At 41.9% G+C, this 22,697-nt stretch overlaps 1 protein-coding gene and 1 non-coding gene across 2 annotated transcripts in view; both read right to left on the reverse strand.

Moving 5' to 3' along the window:
- Nucleotides 1-22,697, reverse strand: part of Appbp2 (amyloid beta precursor protein binding protein 2) — a 63,390-nt gene that overhangs the window by 32,952 nt on the left and 7,741 nt on the right. The window contains exons 2-4 of the mRNA XM_042691297.1: nucleotides 18,883-18,971; nucleotides 8,163-8,314; nucleotides 2,039-2,162 (exon numbers count right to left, since the gene is read on the reverse strand). Coding sequence (XP_042547231.1) covers nucleotides 2,039-2,162; nucleotides 8,163-8,314; nucleotides 18,883-18,971 — 365 coding nt within the window. The remainder of the gene's footprint in view (nucleotides 1-2,038; nucleotides 2,163-8,162; nucleotides 8,315-18,882; nucleotides 18,972-22,697) is intronic.
- On the reverse strand, nucleotides 1,636-1,742 carry LOC122120521. The gene has a single exon (XR_006149716.1). It is a non-coding gene; the product is annotated as a U6 spliceosomal RNA (small nuclear RNA).

The following is a 22,697-nucleotide window of genomic DNA, read 5'->3' on the forward strand; positions in this document are numbered from 1 at the left end:
TTTTTTTTTTTTTGGGGGGGGGGGGGGGTCCGGTCGGAGGGCCTGAATTCTGGGCCTGGGCGCTGTCCTTAAGCTCTTCAGCTCAAAGCTAGCGCTCTACTACTTGAGCCACAGCGCCACTTCCAGCTTTTTTCTTTTTGCTTATATGGTGCTGAGGAATCGAACCCAGGGCCTCTGGCATGCAAGGCAAGTGCTCTACCACTAAGCCATCTTCCCAGCCCACACAGTTCATTTTAAAACACAGTATATATTCAATACAATGAATGTATTTGCTCACCATTCTTCCTTCCATTCCTGTGCCTACACCCATATAGAAAATTCTTATGAAGGGTTGGGAAGTTGGCTCAGTGGTAGAGTGCTTGCCTGGCATGCATGAGGCCCTGGGTTCAATTCTTCAGTACCACATAAACAGAGAAAAGGCCAGAAGTGGCACTGTGGCTCAAGTGGTAGGGCGCTAGCCTTGAGCTGAAGAGCTGAGGGACAGCACCCAGGCCCAGAGTTCAACCCCTACAACCAACCAAAAAAAAAAAGAGAAATGCTAAAACAGCTGGTATGGTGATACATGCCTAGAGACCTAGCTACTTGGGAATCTGAGGCAGGAGAATCACCATTTCAAGGCCAGCTTGAGCAATAGAAAATAGACAAACAACCCAACTAAATGAAGGTAAAGAGAAAAAAAATCAAATAGCTTAAGTTAGATGTACAGAAAAAATAAGGACAATAAAAGCAGCTACTTCTAGATTTATTTTCCTTTCTTTTAGGTACATCTATTTCATGAATTAAATAAATAAATCTTCAATGAAACTATCTATAAGAAAAATACTAGTGGGCTGGGGGAAGGTGGCTCAGAAGTAGAGCGCTTGCCTTGCATGCCTGAGGCCCTGGGTTCGATTCCTCAGCACCACATAAGCAAAAAGAAAAAAGCTGGAAGTGGCGCTGTGGCTCAAGGAGTAGAGCACTAACCTTGAGGTGAAGAGCAGATGGACAGCGCCCAGGTCCAGAGTTCAGGCCCCACGACCGGACCCCATAAAAAAAAATACTAGCTGGTCACCGGTGGCTCATGCCTGTAATCCTAGCTACTCAGGAGGCTGAGATCTGAGGATCACGGTTCAAAGCCAGCCAGGGAGGAAAATCTGTGAGACTCTTACCACCAATAAACTACCAGGAAACCATAGAGGTGCTGTGGCTCAAGTGGTAGAGCACTAACCTTGAGCTGAAGAGGTCAGGGACAGCACCCTGGCCCAGAGTTCAAGCCCCATGACGAAAAACAAAAGATCCAATACCAACAAAAAAGTATTCAGGTGGTATATACCTGTAATCCTAGCACTTACAAGTAAGAGGAATCAGGACTGTGAGCTCAACACTAGCCTAAGCTTTATAGTTAAAAGAAATTTTTTGGAGCTGGGAAGGTGGCTCAGTGGTAGAGTGCTTGCCTTGCATGCATGAGGCCCTGGGTTCGATTTCTCAGAACCACATAAGCAGAAAAAGCTGGAAGTGGCGCTGTGGCTCAAGTGGTAGAGCGCTAGCCTTGAGCTCTAGAGCTGAAGGACAGAGCCCAGGCCCAGCATTCAGGCCCCACAACCGACAAAGACAAATAAACAAAAAAAAACTTTTTTGCCTCAAAAAATTATTTTTTTTAATATGGAATGCTTCACAAATTTTTATGTCATCCTTATGTAGGGGCCATGTTAATCTTCTCTGTATGATTCCAATTTTAGTATATGTACTGCTGAAGTAAGCACAAAAAATTATTTTTTAAAGCCAAAATAATACATGTATTTTTGTCCATAATATTCACAAACTTTGTGAAAAAGCAAAAAAAAAAAAAAAAGATATCTAAGACATGCATTCTGATCTAAGCTAAGTTGACTATAGCATGTTAAAAGCATTTTGGAGCTGGGATACAGAAGGCTAGAAATTATAATATACAAATATCACCTCAGAAATCTGTGAGGTGTTGAAGCAGACACAGAAGGGCCAAACCAATAAACCATTGAGCATCATTACAGTAACCACCTATAGATCTTATTCAACTCACCTCACACAACATTCCACTGCACGAAACCAGTGGAGCATCTCATCATGAAGGGTACACAACTGAAGGCAAGACAGAAATACTTTCTCAGCATCACTGTACCAACCTGCATCTGAAAGAAAGCCACCTAAAGAACAAGAAAAAACAGTAACATTAGATAATTTACACAAATTGTGGGGGCTGGGAAGGTGGCTCAGTGGTACAGTGCTTGCCTTGCATGCATGAGGCCCTGGGTTCAAATTCCTCCGCACCACATAAGCAAAAAGAAAAAAAGCCAGAAGTGGCGCTGTGGCTCAAGTAGTAGAGTGCTAGCCTTGAGCTGAAGAGCTGAGGGACAGCACCCAGGTCCAGAGTTCAGGCCCCACGACCGGACCAAAAAAAAAAAAAAAAATTAAGCAAATTGTCTGAAAATCTAAAAATGAAAAACCCTTCCATAATAGTAATTTCTTGTGCTTAGCCAAAAATATCCTGTGACTGGGGGTGCAGTTCCATGGCAAAACATGTGTGTGGCAGGTGCCAGGTCCCAGGGATGACTGCACACCATCAAAAATAGAGATATTACTTGTGATTTATAAAAAGTTTTGAACTAGGGGAATTAGGATCAAAGATGAGATCATAAATAAAGAGTTCTAACCCTCTAAGTATACTTGTTGGCTAATAAATTCTAACCACTCTTAATATTTTCACTTTATAGAGTACATATAACTTCAATCTCCCCAAGTCTCATTGCAAAGAAGAGACTGAAATTTGAATAAAACTTATTCTTAGTATAACAGCACATCAAAGGATATAAAGGGAAACTGATACTTACTCACTTGGGGCCTGGGCTTGAATTCAGGGCCCAGGCACTATTCCACTTGAGCCACACCTCTGCTTCCAGTTTTTGGTAGTTAATTAGAAATAAAAAAAGAGTCTTACGAACTTACTTTCCCTGGCCTGGAACTTCCTTCCTCAGACCTTAGCCTCCTGAGTAGCAAGTATTACAGGCAGGAGCCCCTGGCACCCAGGGTAACTTCCAGTACTTTGTCTGTACTACTTATTTGGAGATAAGAGTCTAACTTCCTGCCCAGGGACTGTTCTAGGATCCTAACCAAGAGACTAAATACTGAGGCTATTGTATTAAGCAACTTTCTACTTACCATTCCAACTCAAACGATGGGCTGGGTATTAGACACCTCTTAGCTACAAATCTACCCCTCTAGACTATAGGTTTTTTGTTGTTGTTGTTGTTTTTTGGGGTCTGGTCGTGGGGCCTGAACTCTGGGCCCAGGCGCTGTCCCTCAGCTCTTCAGCTCAAGGCGAGCGCTCTACCACTTGAGCCACAGCGCCACTTCCAGCTTTTTTCTTTTTGCTTATATGGTGCTGAGGAATCGAACCCAGGGCCTCATGCATGCAAGGCAAGTGTTCTACCACTAAGCCACCTTCCCAGCCCCTAGACTATAGTTTTATGATGCAGATGCAATGATTGCAAACCATATTTTTCCTTTGCTAGTTATGTTGTTAGCATCTGTCAATCAGTAGAGCAACTGAGGAACAAAGGATACTTCCTATTGTTGACAGGAACACCCAGAAGGTATGTTTCTCTTTTTGCTTATGTGGTGCTGAGGAATCAAACCCAGGGTGCAAGGCAAGCACTCTACCACTGAGCCACCTTCCCAGCCCTAAGGTATGTTTCTCTACTGGAGCAGTGGCAGTTCATTCCAGTAACAGTCAATTCCAGTTGCAGTTTTCTAACACTTGCAAAACCAGTTTGACATAACCCTGTCAGCAACATCAGCAAAACTAGCCAGCTGCTAGCTCTCAGACCCCCTTTTCAAGGGCTCCCTCAATTTTCTCAATTATTATTATTATTAACTTTGTAAAAGTGTGCTTGTACCAGGGCTTAAGCTCAAGAACTCATGCTCTCATTAAGCTTTCTTATTCACACCTGGTGCTCTACCATTTGAGCCATGCTTTCAATGGGATTTTTGCTGGCTAATTGGAGATGGAGTCTCTTTTCTGCCTAGAGCTAGCTTCAAAGATACAGGTGTGAGCCATTAAGTACCAGACCCAAAACTTCTAAATTTTAATAATTCTAATCTCTTCCCTTCTTCAAGTGCTTCAGAGTGTCTTAAAAGTTGATATTGTGTCACCTTTTAGCCTTTCTAGTATTCTAATACTTGAACAAAAGCTTGTTATAAGCCATGCACCAGTGGGTCATGCCTGTAATCCTACCTACTCTGGAGGCTGAGATCTGAGGATTTCGGTTCAAAGCCAGCCCAGGCAGGAAAGTCTGTGAGACTCTACCTCCAATTAACCACCAGAAAAACAGAAGTGGCCCTGTCGCTCAAGTGGTATCGCTCAGGGACAGCGCCCAGGCCCAGAGTTCAAGCCCCACGACTGACCAAAACAAAAGATTGTTATATTAAATACTTCCATCTCTACAACATGAATAGACCTTAACGACATCACACTTAATGAAACAAGCTAGCCACAAAAATATCTTCTGGGTCTACTACATATAAAATGTCTAGAGGGGCTGAGAAGGTGGCTCAGTGGTAGAGCACTTGCCTTTAGCTGAACAGCTGAGGGACAGTGCCCAGGCCCAGAGTTCAGGCCCACGACTGGACCCAAAAAAAAAAGTCTAGAATGGATTAATCTATAAAAACATAAAATAGACTAATAGACTAATGGTTACCTAGAGATGAAGTGGTATCAATTTGAAGGCAATGATAAATCAAGCTGTACTGCATGAGTTATACCTATATAACACTTATTTTTAAAAATGTGTGTGTCTGGGGCTGGAAAGATGGCTCAGTGGTAGAGTGCTTGCCTTGCATGCATGAGGCCCTGGGTTCAATTCCTCAGCACCACATAAGCAGAAAAAAAGAGCCAGAAGTGGTGCTGTGGCTCAAGTGGTAGAGCGCTAGCCTTAAACTGAAGAGCTGAGGGACAGCACCCAGGCCCAGAGTTCAGACAACCAAAAAATAAAATAAAATGTGTGTTCCAGTATGAGGCCTTTAATCAGGGCCTGGGGACTGTTTGTTAGATTTATTTTTTTTTCTTTTTTTTTTTTTTTTGGGGGGGGGGGGGTGTGTCTGGTCCTGGGGCCTGAACTCTGGGCCTGGGCGCTGTCCCTCAGCTCTTCAGCTCAAGGCTAGCGCTCTACCACTTGAGCCACAGCGCCACTTCCGGCTTTTTTCTTTTTTGCTTATGTGGTTCTGAGGAATCGAACCCAGGGCCTCAGGCATACAAGGCAAGCGCTCTACCAATGAACCACCTTTCCAGCCCTGTTTGTTAGATTTTTGTTTGAGGCTGACATTCTACCACTTGAGCTACAGCTTGACTTCTGGTGTTTCAGTGGCTAACTTAAGAGTCTTGCATTGGCCGGGCCCTAGTGGCTCACGCCTGTAATCCCAGCTACTCAGGAGGCTGAGATCTGAGGATCGCAGTTGAAAGCCAGCCCAGGCAGGAGAGACCATGAGACTCCTATCTCCAATAAACCACCAGAAAACCGGAAGTGGCGCTGTAGCTCAAGTGGTAGAGCAAGGGACAGGGCCCCAGGCCCAGAGTTCAAGCCCCACAACGGACTTAAAAAAAAAAAAAGTCTTGCAAACTTTCCTGCTTGGACTGGCTTCAAACTGTGATCCTAAAATCTCAAGTCTCCTAAGCAGCTAGGATTACAGGCATGAACTAGACATCCAGCAAAGCTGTTTTTTGTTGGTAATGGGGCTTGAACTCAGGGCTGAGGCGCTTTCCATGAGCTCTTTTGCTCAAGGCTAGCACTTTACTACTTTGAGCCACAGCTCCACTTCCAGTTTTTTAGTGGTTAATTGGAGATAAGAATCTCATTGACTTTCCTGCCTGGGCTGGCTTGAACTGTGATCCTCAGATCTCAGCCTGTTGAGTAGCTAGGGTTATAGGGGTAAGCCACAGGTCATAAGGCTGGGCTTAAGGCTATTACTTTTTTTTTTGGGGGGGGGGGGGGTAGGGGGGTCCTGAACTCTGGGCCTGGGCACTGTCCCTCAGCAATTCAGCTCAAGGCTACCACTCTACCACTTGGGCCACAGTGCCACTTCCGGTTTTTCTGCTTATGTGGTACTGAAGAATCGAGGGTCTCATGCATGCCAGGCAAGCACTCTACCACTAAGCCACTTTCCCAGTCCAAGGCTATTATTTTTAAAGAATTATTTCTACTACTGTTTCTTTTTTTTTTTTTGTCAGTCTTGGGGCTTGAACTCTGGGCTTAGGCAGCTCTTCAGCTCAAGGTGAGCGCTCTACCACTTGAGCTACAGCGCCACTTACCACTGTTTTTTTCTGGTATGAAGTTTCATCATTCTCTGGATAATTTTAGGATTAAAACTAATAATGTGAATGGGCAAGGACTTGGTTCTGTCCAAGATATCTATTTGGCTCATTATGAGAGAGACTGATAATCATATCAGTATGTGGAAATGTCTAAACACTACTAGCTTTTCTGCCTTTCATATCCTTGGATAGTAAATTTCTCCAATACAAATTTTTACATGACAATTTAGAGTTAAAGCGATGTCATCAATATCAATCAAGATCACAAAACAATACTGTCTTTGGACAACTCTGTTTCAATTTATATTTCATGAAAGTAGTAAGGATAAATTCAAAATTCTTTTTTAGAAAAGAAATATGTTCTGCCAGGAAATGGTGGCTCACGCCTGTAATCCTAGCTACTCATCAGGAGGCTGAGATCTGAGGACCAGGGTTCAAAGGCAACCCAGGCAGGAAAGTCTATGAGACTCTTCTTTCCAATTAACCACCAGAAAACCAGAATTGGTGCTGTGGCTCAAGTGGCAGAGCTGAAGAGCTCAAGGACAGCGCCCAAGCCCAGAGTTCAAGCCCCACAACTGATCAAAAAAGAAAAAGAAAAAGTGTATATGCACATACATGCACATATTAATTCAAAAAGCTAAAAACAAACATGGTTTGTAGTGATGAAACAGTTCAGTATCCTGGTAGTAATAGCACTTATGAGTCTACATTGAATCAATTGCATAGAAACACCCACACAAATGAGTACATGTAAAAACTGACGACAACTCATAAGGTCTGTAGTCTAGTTAAAAATACCAATGACAATTTCCTTGTTTTGATATTGTCCTACAATTACATGAAATGTCATCATTGGTGGAAGCTGAAAGAATAATAATAATAGTTCAAAGAATTCTAGGTATTCTTTAGCAATTTTCTCTGACTACCATTATTTCAAAATAAAATAAAAATGTAAGGAAGTCATGACTTTCATAAAACAACTGCCTAAAGTATACTTATTTATATGTACTATGAAAACAATACAAAATGTTATACAAATATTTAACAACATTTTTCTGTATGTGTAGCATACAAAACGTCCCAACTTTTTTGTTGATATTGGCCACAGGGCTTGAACTCAGGACATGGGTGCTGTTCTGAGCTCTTTTTGCTAAAAGTTAGTGCTCTACCACTTGGAGCCAAAGCACCACTTCGGTTCTCTAGTGGTTAATTGAAGGTAAGAGTCTCATGGACTTTCCAGCGTGAGCTGGCTTTGAACCACCATTCTCAGATCTCGGCCTCCTAAGTAGCTAGAATGACAAGTGTGATCCATCAGCGCTTGGCTCCAAAGTGTTTTTACAGTTATGTTTTCACTATCCTTACAACATCTCCATGAAAAAATATAAAACAATCTTTATTTTAGAGATGGGTAAACCAAGGCCTCAAGAAGGTTAAGTCCCATACCACAGCATATAGTAAGCAAGTCAAAGAATTTGTTGGCAGCATGACATGGTAGAAAGATATGTGCTTCAGAATCATAGACACAAGATTCTAAACTTAGCTCACTACTTGATATGTGACTTGATCCAGTTACTCAAGTTTTCAGAGTCTTATTTCCTCATATGTAAAATGCTATTAATACTATCAGTTCACTGGAATGCTGTAAGGATTTAAGAAGATACTATTTACCTAGTATGGTGTTTGACACAGAGTTAATGTTCAATAAATCACATTTACTTATTCCGATGGTTTCTTCTTAACTTTTCTATGTAGACTTTGAGAAACTTGGAGGAAACCTTTATTGTTAGCAAGTTAACTATGGGCCCATCACAGATTAAAATTCTATTTTACCATTTCTTACCTAAAACAAAGCCAACTTGAATGGCTTTCTCCTTGACTGCAGCATCTGATTCTGCTATGTAAGAGCACCTTCTACTGAATGAGTAGGCCAAAACTGAAGCCACTTTAACACCATGATCCATCAAAGCCTGAAAACAATGATGAAGCAAATGTCTGAAAGAGAAGGAAAGTTATTTTATAGAGGTAAGTTATTTTTGTCCTTTTAGAAAGGGGAGGAAGTGGAGAGTAGGGGTGGGGGTGGGGAAGAAGGGTGTTACAGTGGATATGCTAGGTTATTCTAAGGTAAAGCGAAGTTCTTCAAGATCTAAGTGGAAAGGGGCTTAGAAGCTTACAGCAAGATGAGTCCTGGGCCCTCACACTTAAATAGAGCAGTCAGAGGCCTGACTTTAGCAGGTGCTGGCAACAGGTACTTATCCTTGTCCCATACAGTAGGGGTAGTGCTGGGCCTGGTCCCACAGTTATTTATTGCTACACATAGTATATGTGTTATATAAGATTTTATTTACTTTGTATATGATCAAGAAATAGCTTTTTTTCTTTTTTGCAAGTCTGGGGCTTGAACTCAGGACCCAGGCACTGGGATTCTTTTGCTCAAGACTAGGACTCTACCACTTGAGCCACAGCGCCACTTTTGGCTTTTTCTGTTATGTGGTATTGAAGAATAGAACATAGGGCTTCCATGCATGTCAGGCGCAAGCACTCTACCACTAACCCACATTCCCAGCCCAAGAAACACCTTCTTATTTATTTATTTATTTATTGGGTCCGGTCGAGGGGCCTGAACTATGGATGGGCCTGGGCGCTGTCCCTCAGCTCTTCAGTTTAAGGCTAACGTTCTACCACTTGAGCCACAGTGCCACTTCCAGCTTTTTTCTTATGTGGTACTGAGGAATCGAACCCAGGGCCTCATGCATGCAAGGCAAGCGCTCTACCACTGAGCCACCTTCCCAGCCCAGAAACACCTTTTTACTAATAAGAAAAAGAAAAAAGCTTTAATAATCAATTATAGGGCTAGCAATGTGGCTTAGTGGTAGAGTGCTTGCCTAGCATGCATGAAGCCCTGGGTTCAATTCTTCAATACCACATAAACAGAAAAAGCCTGAAGTGGTGCTATGGCTCAAGTGGTAGAGTGTTAGCCTTGAGCAAAAGAAGCTCAGGGACAGTGCCCTGGCCGCCCTGAGTTCAAGCCCCAGAACTGGCAAAAGACAAAAAAAAAAAAAAAAAAAAAAGATCAATTATAACACTAATAGCTCCCATCCATAATCCTAGTTACTCAGGAGGCTGAGATCTGAGGATCCCAGTTCAAAGCCAGCTCAGGCAGATAAATTTGTGAGACTTTTTCTCAAACTAACCAGTAAAAGACCAAAAGTGGAAACATGGTTTAAGTGGAAGAGACAGCCTTGAACCAAAAAGCCTAGTGATAACTTGAGGTCTTGAATTCAAATCCTAGAATCAACACCAAAAAATAATAATTCAATAATAAAAAAGAACACAATTACAACTAGGCAGTAATTTGAGTAGATCATTTTCCAAAGAAGATATATTGTTGGGCACCAGTCGATCACACTTGTAATCCTAGTTAATTAGGAGGGTGAGATCTAAAGATCATAGTTCCGAGGAGTGGGAAGATGGCGACGGGGCAGTAGGGAAACGCCACAGCTCTCTCCAACCAAAAAGAGAGTTCGAGTTCCAACCTTTAATCTCCCCAAGAGACCGACAACAACAAAAAGACGAACACTCAGAGAAAAACCAGAGGTGGAAAATAACAAAAAAAGAAAGAGAGGAAAAGAAGAATTTCAGAACAGAGAAGAGCGAAGACCCCTCCCCCAACCTTTACTGGCCGCGCGGCAGTGCGCCAAGCCGCCGGCCAGCCGGCCCCGCGGGGGCTGCCGGAGCCACAGAGACACAGGGGGCTGCTTGCAGATCACCAGGTACCGGATTGCAGAACAGCGGATCGCCAGGAACAGAGAAACCTACCAGCCGGGAGTCTCCAGGAGGATCCCACCCCACCCATCACTCTCCACCAGAGCGGAGAGGCTCCATCCCGCCAAAGCTGCCCGGCACCAGCAGCGCCACAAAGGGACCTGTCGCGATCGCAACGACCCGGCGGGGGGCCGCCCAACCCAGCCCGCAACCACCCCAACTGAACTCGGACTGCAACAACAACTGACGGACTGCAACAACAACTGACGACCTACAGGAGCACCCGCAGGAGCAAACACAAGCAGTCTAGGCTGCTCAACCCTTCCAAAGGCGGGAATTGCTACAGCAGAGAGCTGAGAATCCTAAGTGAATAGCAGCTGGAAATAGGCTCCCAACAGAATCCAGATCAGACACAGACTCTCTCTACCAATAGAGAATCAGCAACCAAGCAAAGACAGACACACCAAAACAAGATTGAAGAGCAGTCTCCTGAACCCCCATGCGAAAATCACAGAGAAAAATCACAAGGTTTACCACTACCCAGGACAGCAAGCTCACCTCAAAAGCCAGCAGCCACGCAGGGGAGAGCCCCAGTGGGAGCAAAGCAGGAATGGAAGACAAAAACTACATCCAAGGGTTGCTGGAGGCAATGACTCAAGAAATAAAGCGAGAAATGGATCAGAAATTGAAAGAGCACAAGGATGAACTATCAAAAGATATACAGGATATCAAACAAAAATTGGATGCAAAAATAGAAGCTGCACAAACCTCAGTAAGAAGTGAGATAAACGCCAAATTAGAGGTAATGCATACTGATATCACCTCATTGAGAGGTGAGATCAGTACTCTGAGAACCAACATTGAATCCATAAAGGGATCCATTTCCATCATGCAAACCACAATAGAAGCCACGGTCAACAGAGTGAATGAAATGGAAGGTAGAGTGTCAGATACAGAAGACAGAATACACCAACTGGACCAAAAAGTGACAGATATGGAAAAATCACTCAAATTAAACCAAAGGGAAATTCAAGAGCAAGCAGATAATGCTAAAAAATTTAACCTTCGCATAATCGGAGTGGACGAAGGTGAGGAATTCCAGAGCAAGGGAATGCAACACCTATTTAACAAGATAGTCAATGAAAATTTTCCCCACCTCAAAAACGACCATCTTAACTACATCACAAAAGCTTATCGAACACCCAACAAGCAAGATCCCAGGAGAAACACTTCTAGGCACATAATAGTAACAATGATGGATCTGAATAATAAGGAAACAATCCTGCATGCAGCAAAAATGAAGAAGGAGCTATACTACAACGGGAAAAAAATTAGAATCACTGCAGATCTCTCCACACAAACAATGAATGCAAGAAAAGCCTGGGAAAGCACCATACGAGCCCTGAGAGCCAATAACTGCCAACCCAGACTGATATACCCGGCAAAGCTAGCATTCACATTCGATGGAGAACTGAAAACTTTTAATAGCAAAGAAAAACTAAATGAATACATAAACATTAAGCCAGCATTACAAAGAATTCTAAGAGGGGGGACACAACCTGAAGAAAGCAACCAGGAACTGGGACCTGCCCCAAACAGGCATTACTCAAAGTCTAACTGAGCAAGCACAGGAGGAAAGGAAAGAAGAAAAACTTAGGAAAACGGAATGGCAGGGACAACAATGCATCTCTCTATACTTTCTCTTAATATAAATGGGCTGAATTCGCCAATTAAAAGAAAACGAACTGAGGACTGGATCAGAAAACAAGACCCATCCATCTGTTGCCTTCAGGAGACCCACCTCTCAGCCAAACATACAAACAAACTCAGAGTGAAGGGGTGGAAAAGGATCTACCAATCAAATTCCCCCAATAAGAAAGCAGGTGTAGCTATCCTGATATCTGACAAAATAAACTTTTCATTAAAATCAGTACAGAAAGACAAGGACGGACATTACATATTAATAAAGGGAACAATCCAAGAGGAGGATATAACCATCATCAACTTATATGCCCCAAATATCGGTGCACCCAGATATGTTAAACAAATGCTCTCAAACTTACAGAATAAAATAGATCCCAATACGATAATACTAGGAGACTTTAACACGCCACTCTCACCAAAGGACAGGTCTACCAACCAGAGGATTGGCAAAGAAGCTACCGAATTAAGTGAGGCCATACTTCAAGCGGAATTAACTGACATCTACCGAGTATTTCACCCTAAAACAACACAGTACACATTCTTCTCAGCAGCTCATGGAACTTTCTCCAAAATAGACCATATCATAGTTCATTCAAGGAACTTAAGCAAATACAAAGGGATCGACATAATCCCCTGTATCCTATCTGACCACAGTGGAATCAAGCTAGCTCTCAATAACAAAGCATACCGCAGAAATTTCTCTAATACATGGAAATTGAACAGCACACTCCTTAACAAGGCCTGGGTAACAGAAGAGATCAGAGAAGAAATAAAGCATTTCCTAGAACTCAATGAAAATGAAAACACCTCACAAAGAAACTTGTGGGACACAGCAAAAGCAGTCCTGAGGGGCAAATTTATTGCCCTCAGTGCCCACATCAAGAGAATGGAGACAGACCAAGTAAATAATCTCATGTTGCAACTAAAACAGCTAGAAAAACAAGAAAAAATGGGACCTAAAGCTACTAGACGAAGCCAGATAACCAAATTGAGAGCAGAGATTAACCAATTAGAAAATCAGAAAACCATAACCAAAATAAACCAAACAAAAAGCTGGTTCTTTGAAAAAATAAACAAAATTGATGGCCCGTTGGCAAGATTAATTAAAAAAAGAAGAGAGGAAACCCATATTAATAGGATTAGGGATGCCACGGGAAACATCACAACACGTACCCAAGATATCCAAACAATTCTAACAGACTACTTTCAAAAGCTATACTCTCTAAAGGAAGAAAATCTGGCGGAAATGGATGCATTTTTAGAGAAATACAAGTTACCCAAACTGAGCAAAGAAGAAGTTAACCAATTAAATAAGCCAATATCCTATAATGAGATACAGGAAGCTATCAAAAGTCTTCCAACAAAAAAAAGCCCAGGACCAGATGGATTCACAGCAGAATTCTATAAGACCTTTAAAGAAGAACTAATACCCATACTCCTCAAGCTCTTCAGAGAAACAGAGAAAGAGGGAGCTATCCCAAACTCATTCTACGAAGCCAATATCACACTCATCCCCAAACCAGGCAAAGACCCAACCAAAAAGGAGAATTACAGGCCAATCTCCTTGATGAACACAGATGCAAAGATCCTTAACAAGATTCTAGCTAACAGAATCCAGAAACACATAAAAAAAATAATACACTATGATCAGGTAGGCTTCATCCCAGAGACACAGGGATGGTTTAACATACGTAAATCAATAAATGTAATCCAGCATATCAACAGAGCCAAGGTCAAGAATCACATGATTATCGCCACAGATGCAGAAAAGGCCTTTGATAAAATTCAACATTCATTCATGCTAAAAGCTCTGGAGAAAATAGGAATAGAAGGAACATTTCTAAAAACAATAAAAGCCATTTATGACAGACCAATAGCCAATATTATACTTAATGGGGAAAAGCTACAACCAATCCTCCTAAAAACAGGAACAAGGCAAGGATGTCCACTATCTCCACTCCTCTTCAACATAGTCCTAGAACCCTTAGCCAGGGCAATAAGGCAAGAAAAAGACATTAAAGGGATCCGCATAGGGAAAGAAGAAGTGAAACTATCCCTTTTTGCAGACGACATGATACTATACCTCCACGATCCCAAAAACTCCATCCCCAAACTTTTAGAAATCATAAGTCACTTCGGCAAAATAGCAGGATACAAAATAAACCCACAAAAATCAGTTGCCTTCCTATACACTGATAACGCACAGGAAGAGAGGGAAATAAAGGGAGCAACCCCATTCACAATAACCTCCCAAAAAATAAAATATTTAGGAATTAACCTAACCAAAGATGTGAAAGAACTATTTAATGAGAACTATAAAAAGTTAAAGAAAGAAATTGCAGAAGACACTAGGAAATGGAAAGACCTCCCATGCTCCTGGATAGGCCGACTTAATATAGTAAAGATGGTGATACTTCCAAAACTAATATACAAATTCAATGCAATTCCTATTAAAATCCCAATGACGTACATCACTGAAATACAGAAAACAGTCCAAAAATTTATATGGAACAACAAAAGACCTAGAATAGCCAAAACAATTCTAGGGGATAAAGACAATATGGGAGGGCTATCCATGCCGAACTTCAAACTCTACTACAGAGCTATAATCACAAAGACAGCATGGTACTGGCACAAAAACAGACCCGAAGACCAATGGAACAGAATAGAAGATCCAGATATAAATCCACAGGCCTACAGCCAGCTGATATTCGACAAAGGAGCCAAAGACATACAATGGAAGAAACACAGCCTCTTCAACCGCTGGTGCTGGGAAAACTGGGCAGCCACATGCAGAAAACTAAAAGTGGACCCCAGCCTATCACCATGCACCAACATCAACTCAAAATGGATTAAAGACCTTAACATTAAACCTGAATCTCTGAAACTACTGCAGGACAGAGTAGGAGAGACACTTGAACTAATAGGCACAGGAAGGAACTTCCTGAACAGAGTCCCAGGGTCACAACAAGTTGGAGAGAGACTCGACAAATGGGACTACCTTAAAATAAAAAGCTTCTGCACAGCTAAATCTATCGCAACTAAGCTAGAAAGACAACCAACTAATTGGGAAAAAATATTTACCAGCGATATATCAGACAAGGGGTTAACATCCTGTATATACAGGGAACTCAAGAAACTAATCCCTCCCAAACCTAACAAACCAATTACTAAATGGGCAAGGGAACTAAAGAGGGACTTCTCAAATGAAGAAATAAAAATGGCAAAGAAACACATGAGGAAATGTTCATCATCCCTGGTGGTGAAGGAAATGCAAATAAAGACAACCCTGAGATACCACCTTACCCCAGTCAGAATGTCCCACATCCACAAATCAGCCAACGACAAATGCTGGAGGGGATGTGGAGAAAGAGGAACCCTATTACACTGCTGGTGGGAATGTACACTTATACAACCACTTTGGAAAGCAGTCTGGAGGGTCCTTAGAAAGCTAAAGATTGACCTCCCTTACGACCCAGTCATACCACTTCTAGGCATCTACCCTGAACAACAGGAACCAATATACAAGGACACGTGCACCTCCATGTTTATTGCAGCACTGTTCGCAATAGCTAGGATATGGAAACAACCTAGGTGCCCCACCACAGATGAATGGATCCAAAAATTGTGGTATCTATACACAATGGAATACTATGCAGCCATTAGAAATGACAAAATAATGGCATTTGCAGGGAAATGGATGGAGCTAGAAGGAATCATGTTGAGCGAGGTAAGCCAAGAACGAAGAGACAAACGGTACATGGTCTCCCTCATAAGTGGATGCTAAATTCAAAAGGTTAGTGATACGACAAAACTAACAGGACTTAAGAAACAAAGAACTCCCGCTCATCTGGTTGAACCACTACTAAATATCCTCATGCTGCTGATCACAAATATGGTATATAACATGTGAACACTGTTATATATTACAGACTGTGGTAGACAATTTGCTCCAGGGAAGTTAGAATGAACTTGTGACTTTGAAATTATGTAATCATTTAATCACAATCAAAAAAAAAAAAAAAAAAAAAAAAAGAACCTCGGGGAAGGGAGGGAGGGAGGGGATGGTAGGGGGAAAACAATGGAGGGGGTAACAATGTTCAAGAGGAAGTGTACTCATAACCTCACTCATGTAACTGTGACCCTCTGTATAGTAGCTTTACAATAAAAAAAAAAAAAAAAAAAAAAAGATCATAGTTCCAAGCAAGCACAGGCAAGAATGTCTGCAACTTTTTTTTGGTAGATTGTGTGGCTTTAGCTCTGCGCTTGATCATTGTCCCTGAGCTCTTTTGCTCAAGGCTAGAGCTTTACCACTTGAACCAAAATGTCATTCCAGTTTTCTAGTGATTACTTTAAGATATAGACATTCTGGCATTCCGGACTGGCTTTCAACTGTGATCCTCAGATCTCAGCCTCCTGAGTAGGTAGGATTACAGAGGTGAGCCACCAGCATTCAGCTTCTGTGAGATTTTTATCTCTAATTAACTACCAAAAAAGCTGGAAGTGGAGCTGTGGCCCAAGTGGTAGAGTGTTAGTCTTAAGTAAAATAGCTCAGGAACAGCACCCAAACCCTGAGTTCAAGCCCTAATACTGGGCACCAAAAAAAAAAAAAAAAATACAGTCAGTAAACACAAGATGCTTAATATCATTAGTGAGTAGAAAATTATAAATTTAAATTACAATCACAGTGAGTTATCAATTCATGTCCAATAGAATTTTTTTAAGCACAGGCAGCAAAACAAATACAATAAAAAAATGTAGAGATAAGATATAAAAAGCTGAACCCTTACAAATGGTGACAGGAATGTAAAATGGTATACCTGCTGTGAAAAAAATGTAACAGCTGCTCAAAAACAAGGTAGCACGAGGTCATCCTGTGCATATACCCTAGATATATAATTAAGAGAATTGAGAATATGTCCAAACAAAAAAGCAAAACAGTGGTTTCAGGGGATGAGTTATTATTAATTATGAGTTATTATTAATGACTGCAATGGTTTTTTGGGTTTTTCTGGGTCCAGTCGTGGGGCCTGAACTCTGGGCCTGGGCACTGTTCCTCAGCTCTTCAGCTCAAGGCTAGCGCTCTACCACTTGAGCCACAGCGCCACTTCCCGCTTTTTTCTTTTGGCTTATGTGGTGCTGAGGAATCGAACCCAGGGCCTCATGCATGCAAGGCAAGCACTCTACCACTGAGCCACCTTCCCAGCCCTGACTACAATGGTTTTTGTCTGAGATGGTAAAAACACTCTGGAAATGGATAGTGTTGATAAAAGGTAAATAAATTGAATGTCACTGACATATATCCTTAAGTGTGGTAAATTTAGGTTGAGTGCTAGTGGTTCACGCCTACAATCCTAGTTCCTTTGGAGGTTAAGATCTGAGAATCCTGGTTCAAAGCCACCCAGAGTAGGAAAGTCCATAAGACTCTTTTTGCTGTTTGTAATGGGGCTTGAACTCAGGGAGCTGTCCCTGAGCTCTTTTGCTCAAGGCTAGCACTCTACCACTTAGAGCCACAGCTCAACTTCCAGTTTTGAGTGGTTAATTGGAGATAAGACTCTCATGCATGGGCTGGGTAGAGTGCCTGCCTTGCATGCATGAGGCTTTGGAGTCGATTCCTCAGCACAATATAAGCAGAAAAAGTCACAAAAGTGGCACTGTAGTTCAACTGGTAGAGCACTTGCCTTGAGCTGAAGAGCTGATGGAGAGCGCCCAGGCTCAAAGCTCAAGCCCTACAACCGACCAAAAAAAAAAAAAGACTCATGCAGACTTTCTGCCCAGGCTAGCTTCCAACCCTGATCCTCAGATCTCAGTCTCCAGAATAGCTAGGATTATAAGTGTGAGCCACTGGTATCTGGCTTCTGTGACACGCTTATCTCCAATTAACCACCAAAAGCTGGAAGTGGCATGCAGCTCAATTGCACAGCCACAGTAAGAGTCGAGCACATCAGCTCAGCCCTGATCAGAACCAGTACAAAAATAAAGCAGGGGAGGAGAGGGGTAAATTTAATATGATCTATATATCTGTATTTTGCCACTTTAAAAAAATAAAAAAGTACTTAAGCGGACTGGGCAAGTGGCTCAGTGGTAGAGTGCCTGCCTTGTTTGCATGAGGCCCTGGGTTCCATTCCTCAGCACCACATAGGCAGAAAAAGCTGGAAGTGGCGCTGTGGCTCAAATGGTAAAGAGAGCTAGTCTTGAGCTGAAGAGCTGAGGGACAGCGCCCAGGCCCAGAGTTTGGGCTCCATGACTGACATTCTTAGGCCCGGGCACCTGGGGCTCACGCCTGCAATCCTAATTACTCAGGAGTCTGAGATCTGAGGATTGTGGTTCAAAGCCATTATCTCCAATAAACCACTCAAAAAACCGGAAGTGGCACTGTGGCTCAAGTGGTAGCGCTAGCCTTGAGCTGAAGAACTGAGGAACAGCGCCCAGGCCCAGAGTTCAAGCCCCCCCCCACACACACACACGGCAACACACACACACACACACACGCACACACGCACACGCGCGGCATCCCACTTGCAATGCAGGTGCTTTAACACTTGTGTCTCTGCCAGCCCATTTTACCACAAGTTGTTTTTTTTTTTTTTTTTGTTTTGTTTTTTTTTTTGGATCCGATCGTGGGGCCTGAACTCTGGGCCTGGGTGCTGTCCCTCAGCTCTTCAGCTCAAGGCTAGCGCTCTACCACTTGAGCCACTTCTGGTTTTAGAGGTAAGAGGTAAGATTCTCAGGGACTTTCTTGCCTGGGCTGGCTTTGAACCGCAATCCTCAGATTTCAGCCTCCTGAGTAGCTAGGATTACAGGCATGAGCCACAAGTGCCCGGCAAACTTCCGGCTTTTTGTGTTTATGTGGTACTGTGGAATGAAACCCAGGGCTTCATGCATGCTAGGCAAGCACTCTACCACTAAGCCACATTCCCAGTCTTTTACCACAAGTTTTTTTAAAAAACAAATCTATTACCAAATACCATGATGCATAACTGTAGTAGCACTACTCAAGAGGCTGAAGCAGCAGGACTGAAGCAAACAGTTCTGGGCAACACACACACACACACACACACACACACATTCTTTTTTTTCTCTCTCTCTCTTACCTTTTATCCAAAGCTCTCAGTACTTTAGCAAAAACTTCTAATTCACAAAATTCACTGCCCAGTTGACATAAGCGCCCCTGTTGGTAAAGCTGAAATAAAAAAGAAACATGATTTTAAATGTTTAAATTTAACTTCCACTTTAGAAAATAATATGCTTAAAAATCATAAAACTAGGACAGAACAAAGGAAGAACTTAATTCCAATCTTTTTTCTTTCTTTTTTTAAAATTTGAGACATATTCTCACTCTGCAGCCTAAGCTGTCCTCAAACTCAGCCTGAAATACATGGTGAGGTTCAGGCCACTATATCTATATCTATATACTTTAAATCTATAAAAAGTCATCACACAAACAAGCACATATACACAAACTACATACACACAAGGAAACTTATGCATCTCATTTTGTTCAGAAATCTTTGTGAGTCATTAAGTAGTAAAAAAGTTCACAAATGGAAATAACTACAACACATGAAAAGTGAACACACTCTCAAAAGGTTGTAGTAATATATAATTTGTTTTTATGTTGTATACCTATGTTACATATGCATACACATAAATATCTGAAATGACCTCAATAATAAAATCTATGGAAATGATTATCTAAAGTTTTTCACTTGTCATCATCATCTTTCACCTCGATTACTACAAAAGTTTGGCAGAACTGGTTTCTCCAATTACCACCCTTGCTTGTCACACTTTACTGTCAGAGTAAACATTTTTTGTTTTGGGGGAGTGGTACCAGGGCTTAAATTTAGCCTTAAGCTCTTGTCGTACGTCCAGGTCAGCATTTTGCTCATTAATTGGAGATGAGGTCTTGAATACTTTTTTGCCTGGGCTGGCTTCAAACTTTGATCTAAATCTCAGCCTCCTAAGTAGTTTCGATTGTGGTTGTGAGCCACAGGTACCTGGCCAGATTTTTTTTTTTGGCTAGTCCTGGGGCTTGAACTCAGGGTCTAGGTACTGTCCCTGAACTTTTGCTCAAGACTAGCACTCTACCACTTGAGCCACAGCACCACTCCCAGCCTTTTCTGTTTATGTGGTACTGAGGAATTGAACCTGAGCTTCTTCATGCATGCTAGGCAAGCACTCTACCACTAAGCCACATTTCCAGCCCCAGAATAATCTTTTAAACTAGCCCTCTACCTCTCACCTCATACAAAAATCAACTCCAATTAGATCAAGGAACTCAAAGTAAAACCTGAAATTTCTGATCTATTACAGGAAAATGTAGAAAAAGTCTGGAAGATATATAGGCACAGGTGGATTTTTTTCTGAATACCAGATGCTCAGAGAATGTGATCAAAAATTGACAAATGGAGGGCTGGGAATGTGGCTTAGTGGTAGAGTGCTTGCCTAGCATGGGGGAAGCCCTGGCTTCGATTCCTCAGTAACACACACACACACACACACACACACACACACACACACACACACACACACACACACACACACACACACACACACACACACACACACACACACACACAGAGGGCTGGGAATGTGGCTTAGTGGTAGAGTGCTTGCCTAGCATGGGGGAAGCCCTGGCTTCGATTCCTCAGTAACACACACACACACACACACACACACACACACACACACACACACACACACACACACACACACACACACACACACACACACACACACACACACACACACACACACACACACACACACACTGCCCAGGCCCTTAATTCAAGCTCCAGGGCTGGCAAAAAAGAAAAAGAAAAAAAGAATTGACAAATGCAGCCATGCACCAGTGGCTCATGACTGTAATCCTAGCTACTCACAAGGCTGAGATCTGAGAATCGAGGTTCAAAGCCAGCCCGGGCAGGAAAGTCCATGAGACTCTTATCTCTAATTAACCACTAGAAAACCAGAAGTGGCGCCAGGCTCCAAGTGGTAGAGTGTTTTCCCTGAGCTGAAGAGCTCAGGGATAGTGCCCAGGCCCAGAGTTCGAGCCCCATGACTGACCCCCAAAAAAAGAATTAACAAATGGTATTGTACCAAATTTGAAGGTTTCTGCATAGCAAAAGACAATTACAAGCACCAAGAGACAACAGACAGAATGGGAAAAATTTTTTGCTAGCTATTCAACAGATAAATAATTAATAGCAAGAACATTCAAAGAACCTAAAAAAAAAGATATAAAAGAAACATACAAATGGCTAATAGATCCATGAAGAGCTGGCATTCACTGGTGGTTCATTCTTGTAATCTTAGTTACTCAGGAGGCTAAGATCTAAGGATCTTGGTTTGAAGCCAGCATGGGCAGACAAATTGAAGAAACTCTATCTACAGAATAAGCAGTAAAATGCCAGAAGTGGAGGTATGGTTCAAGTAGCAGAACACCAGCCTTGAGGGAAAAAAAAAGCTGACAGCACGAGGCACTGAATTCAAGCTCCAGTACTGGATAAAAATACATGAAGAAATGTGTTCAACGGCTTTAGCCATAAAGGAAATGTAAATCAAACCACACTAAGATTCCATCTCACTCCAGTTAGAAAGGCAACCATCAAGAAAACAACAAATGCTGACAAATATTGGGGGGGAGGGGGAGTGTCCCTCATACAATGTTGATGGAAATGTAGTGATTTGGAGGCAGCCAAGACATATAACTCTTCGAAATAACTAACAAAAAGCCAACAGTGGAGGCATGGCTCAAGTGGTAGAGTTCCAGCAACGAGCAGAAAAGCTAGGAAGGCAGAAGAATGCTTCTACCGCCAATATCATATTTAATGGTTAAAAAAAAAACATTTCCTCTAAAATGAGGAACAAGACAAAGATGTCCTCTTTCTCCATTCTTTTCAATATAATGCTAGAATTCCTAGCCAGGGCAATAAAGCACGAAAAAAGACATAAAAGAGATCTAAATAGGGAAAGAAGTCAAATATCTCTATTCAAAGACGGTATGATATATCTACAAGATCCTAAAGACCCCATCCCCAATCTCCTAGAACTGATTGGTAACTTTGGCAAAGTAGCAGGATTCAAAATTAATCCACAAACATCAGTAGCTTTTCTGTATACTAACAATGAATAGACAAAGAGAAATCAGGAAACCACTACCATTTGCAATAACCTCAACACAAAAACAACAAAAATCTAGGAATAAACCTAATCAAATGGATTAGAGGTGGAGGTGTGGCTCAAGTGGTAGAGTACCTACCTGTCTAGCAAATGTGATCCCCTAAATTCGATCCCCAGTATGAAAGAAAGAGAGAGAGAGAGAGAGAGAGAGAAAGAAAGGAAGAAAGGAAGAAAGAAAGAAAGAGAAAAGAAAAGAAAAGAAAGAGAAAAAGCAAGCAAGCGCTAACAAAGTGAAACACTTCCACAACAGAAACCTTAAAAGCCTGGAAAAAAAAAATTAAGACACTAGGAAGTAGAAGACATATGTTCATGGATCAGCAGAAGAATTATGAAAATGGTTATATTGCCAAAAGCTATACAAATCCAATGCAATACCCATCAAAATCCCAATGTCAATTTTACTTAGCTAGAGAAAACAATCCAAAAATTCATACTGAACCAAATAGCCAAAGCAAATCTGGAGGAAAACAGCAAAGCTGGAGGCATCACAATTCCAGACTTGAAACATTACTACAGAACTACAATAACAAGAATAATTGGTACTAGCACAAAAACAGGCCTTGAAGACCAATGGAATAAACTGGAAGACAGAAACCCAGGAATTTAAATACGTATGTTTGAAAAAACAGCTTCTTCGACAAATGGTGTTAGGAAAACCAGACTTATATATGTAAAATCAGATCCCTGTTACACTGATAATCTCTCAAAATGAATCAAAAACCTC

The sequence above is a fragment of the Dipodomys spectabilis genome, unplaced genomic scaffold, assembly GCF_019054845.1.
Source record: "Dipodomys spectabilis isolate Male_0828 unplaced genomic scaffold, ASM1905484v1 ptg000004l, whole genome shotgun sequence".
In the NCBI taxonomy this organism is placed as follows: Eukaryota; Metazoa; Chordata; class Mammalia; order Rodentia; family Heteromyidae; genus Dipodomys; species Dipodomys spectabilis.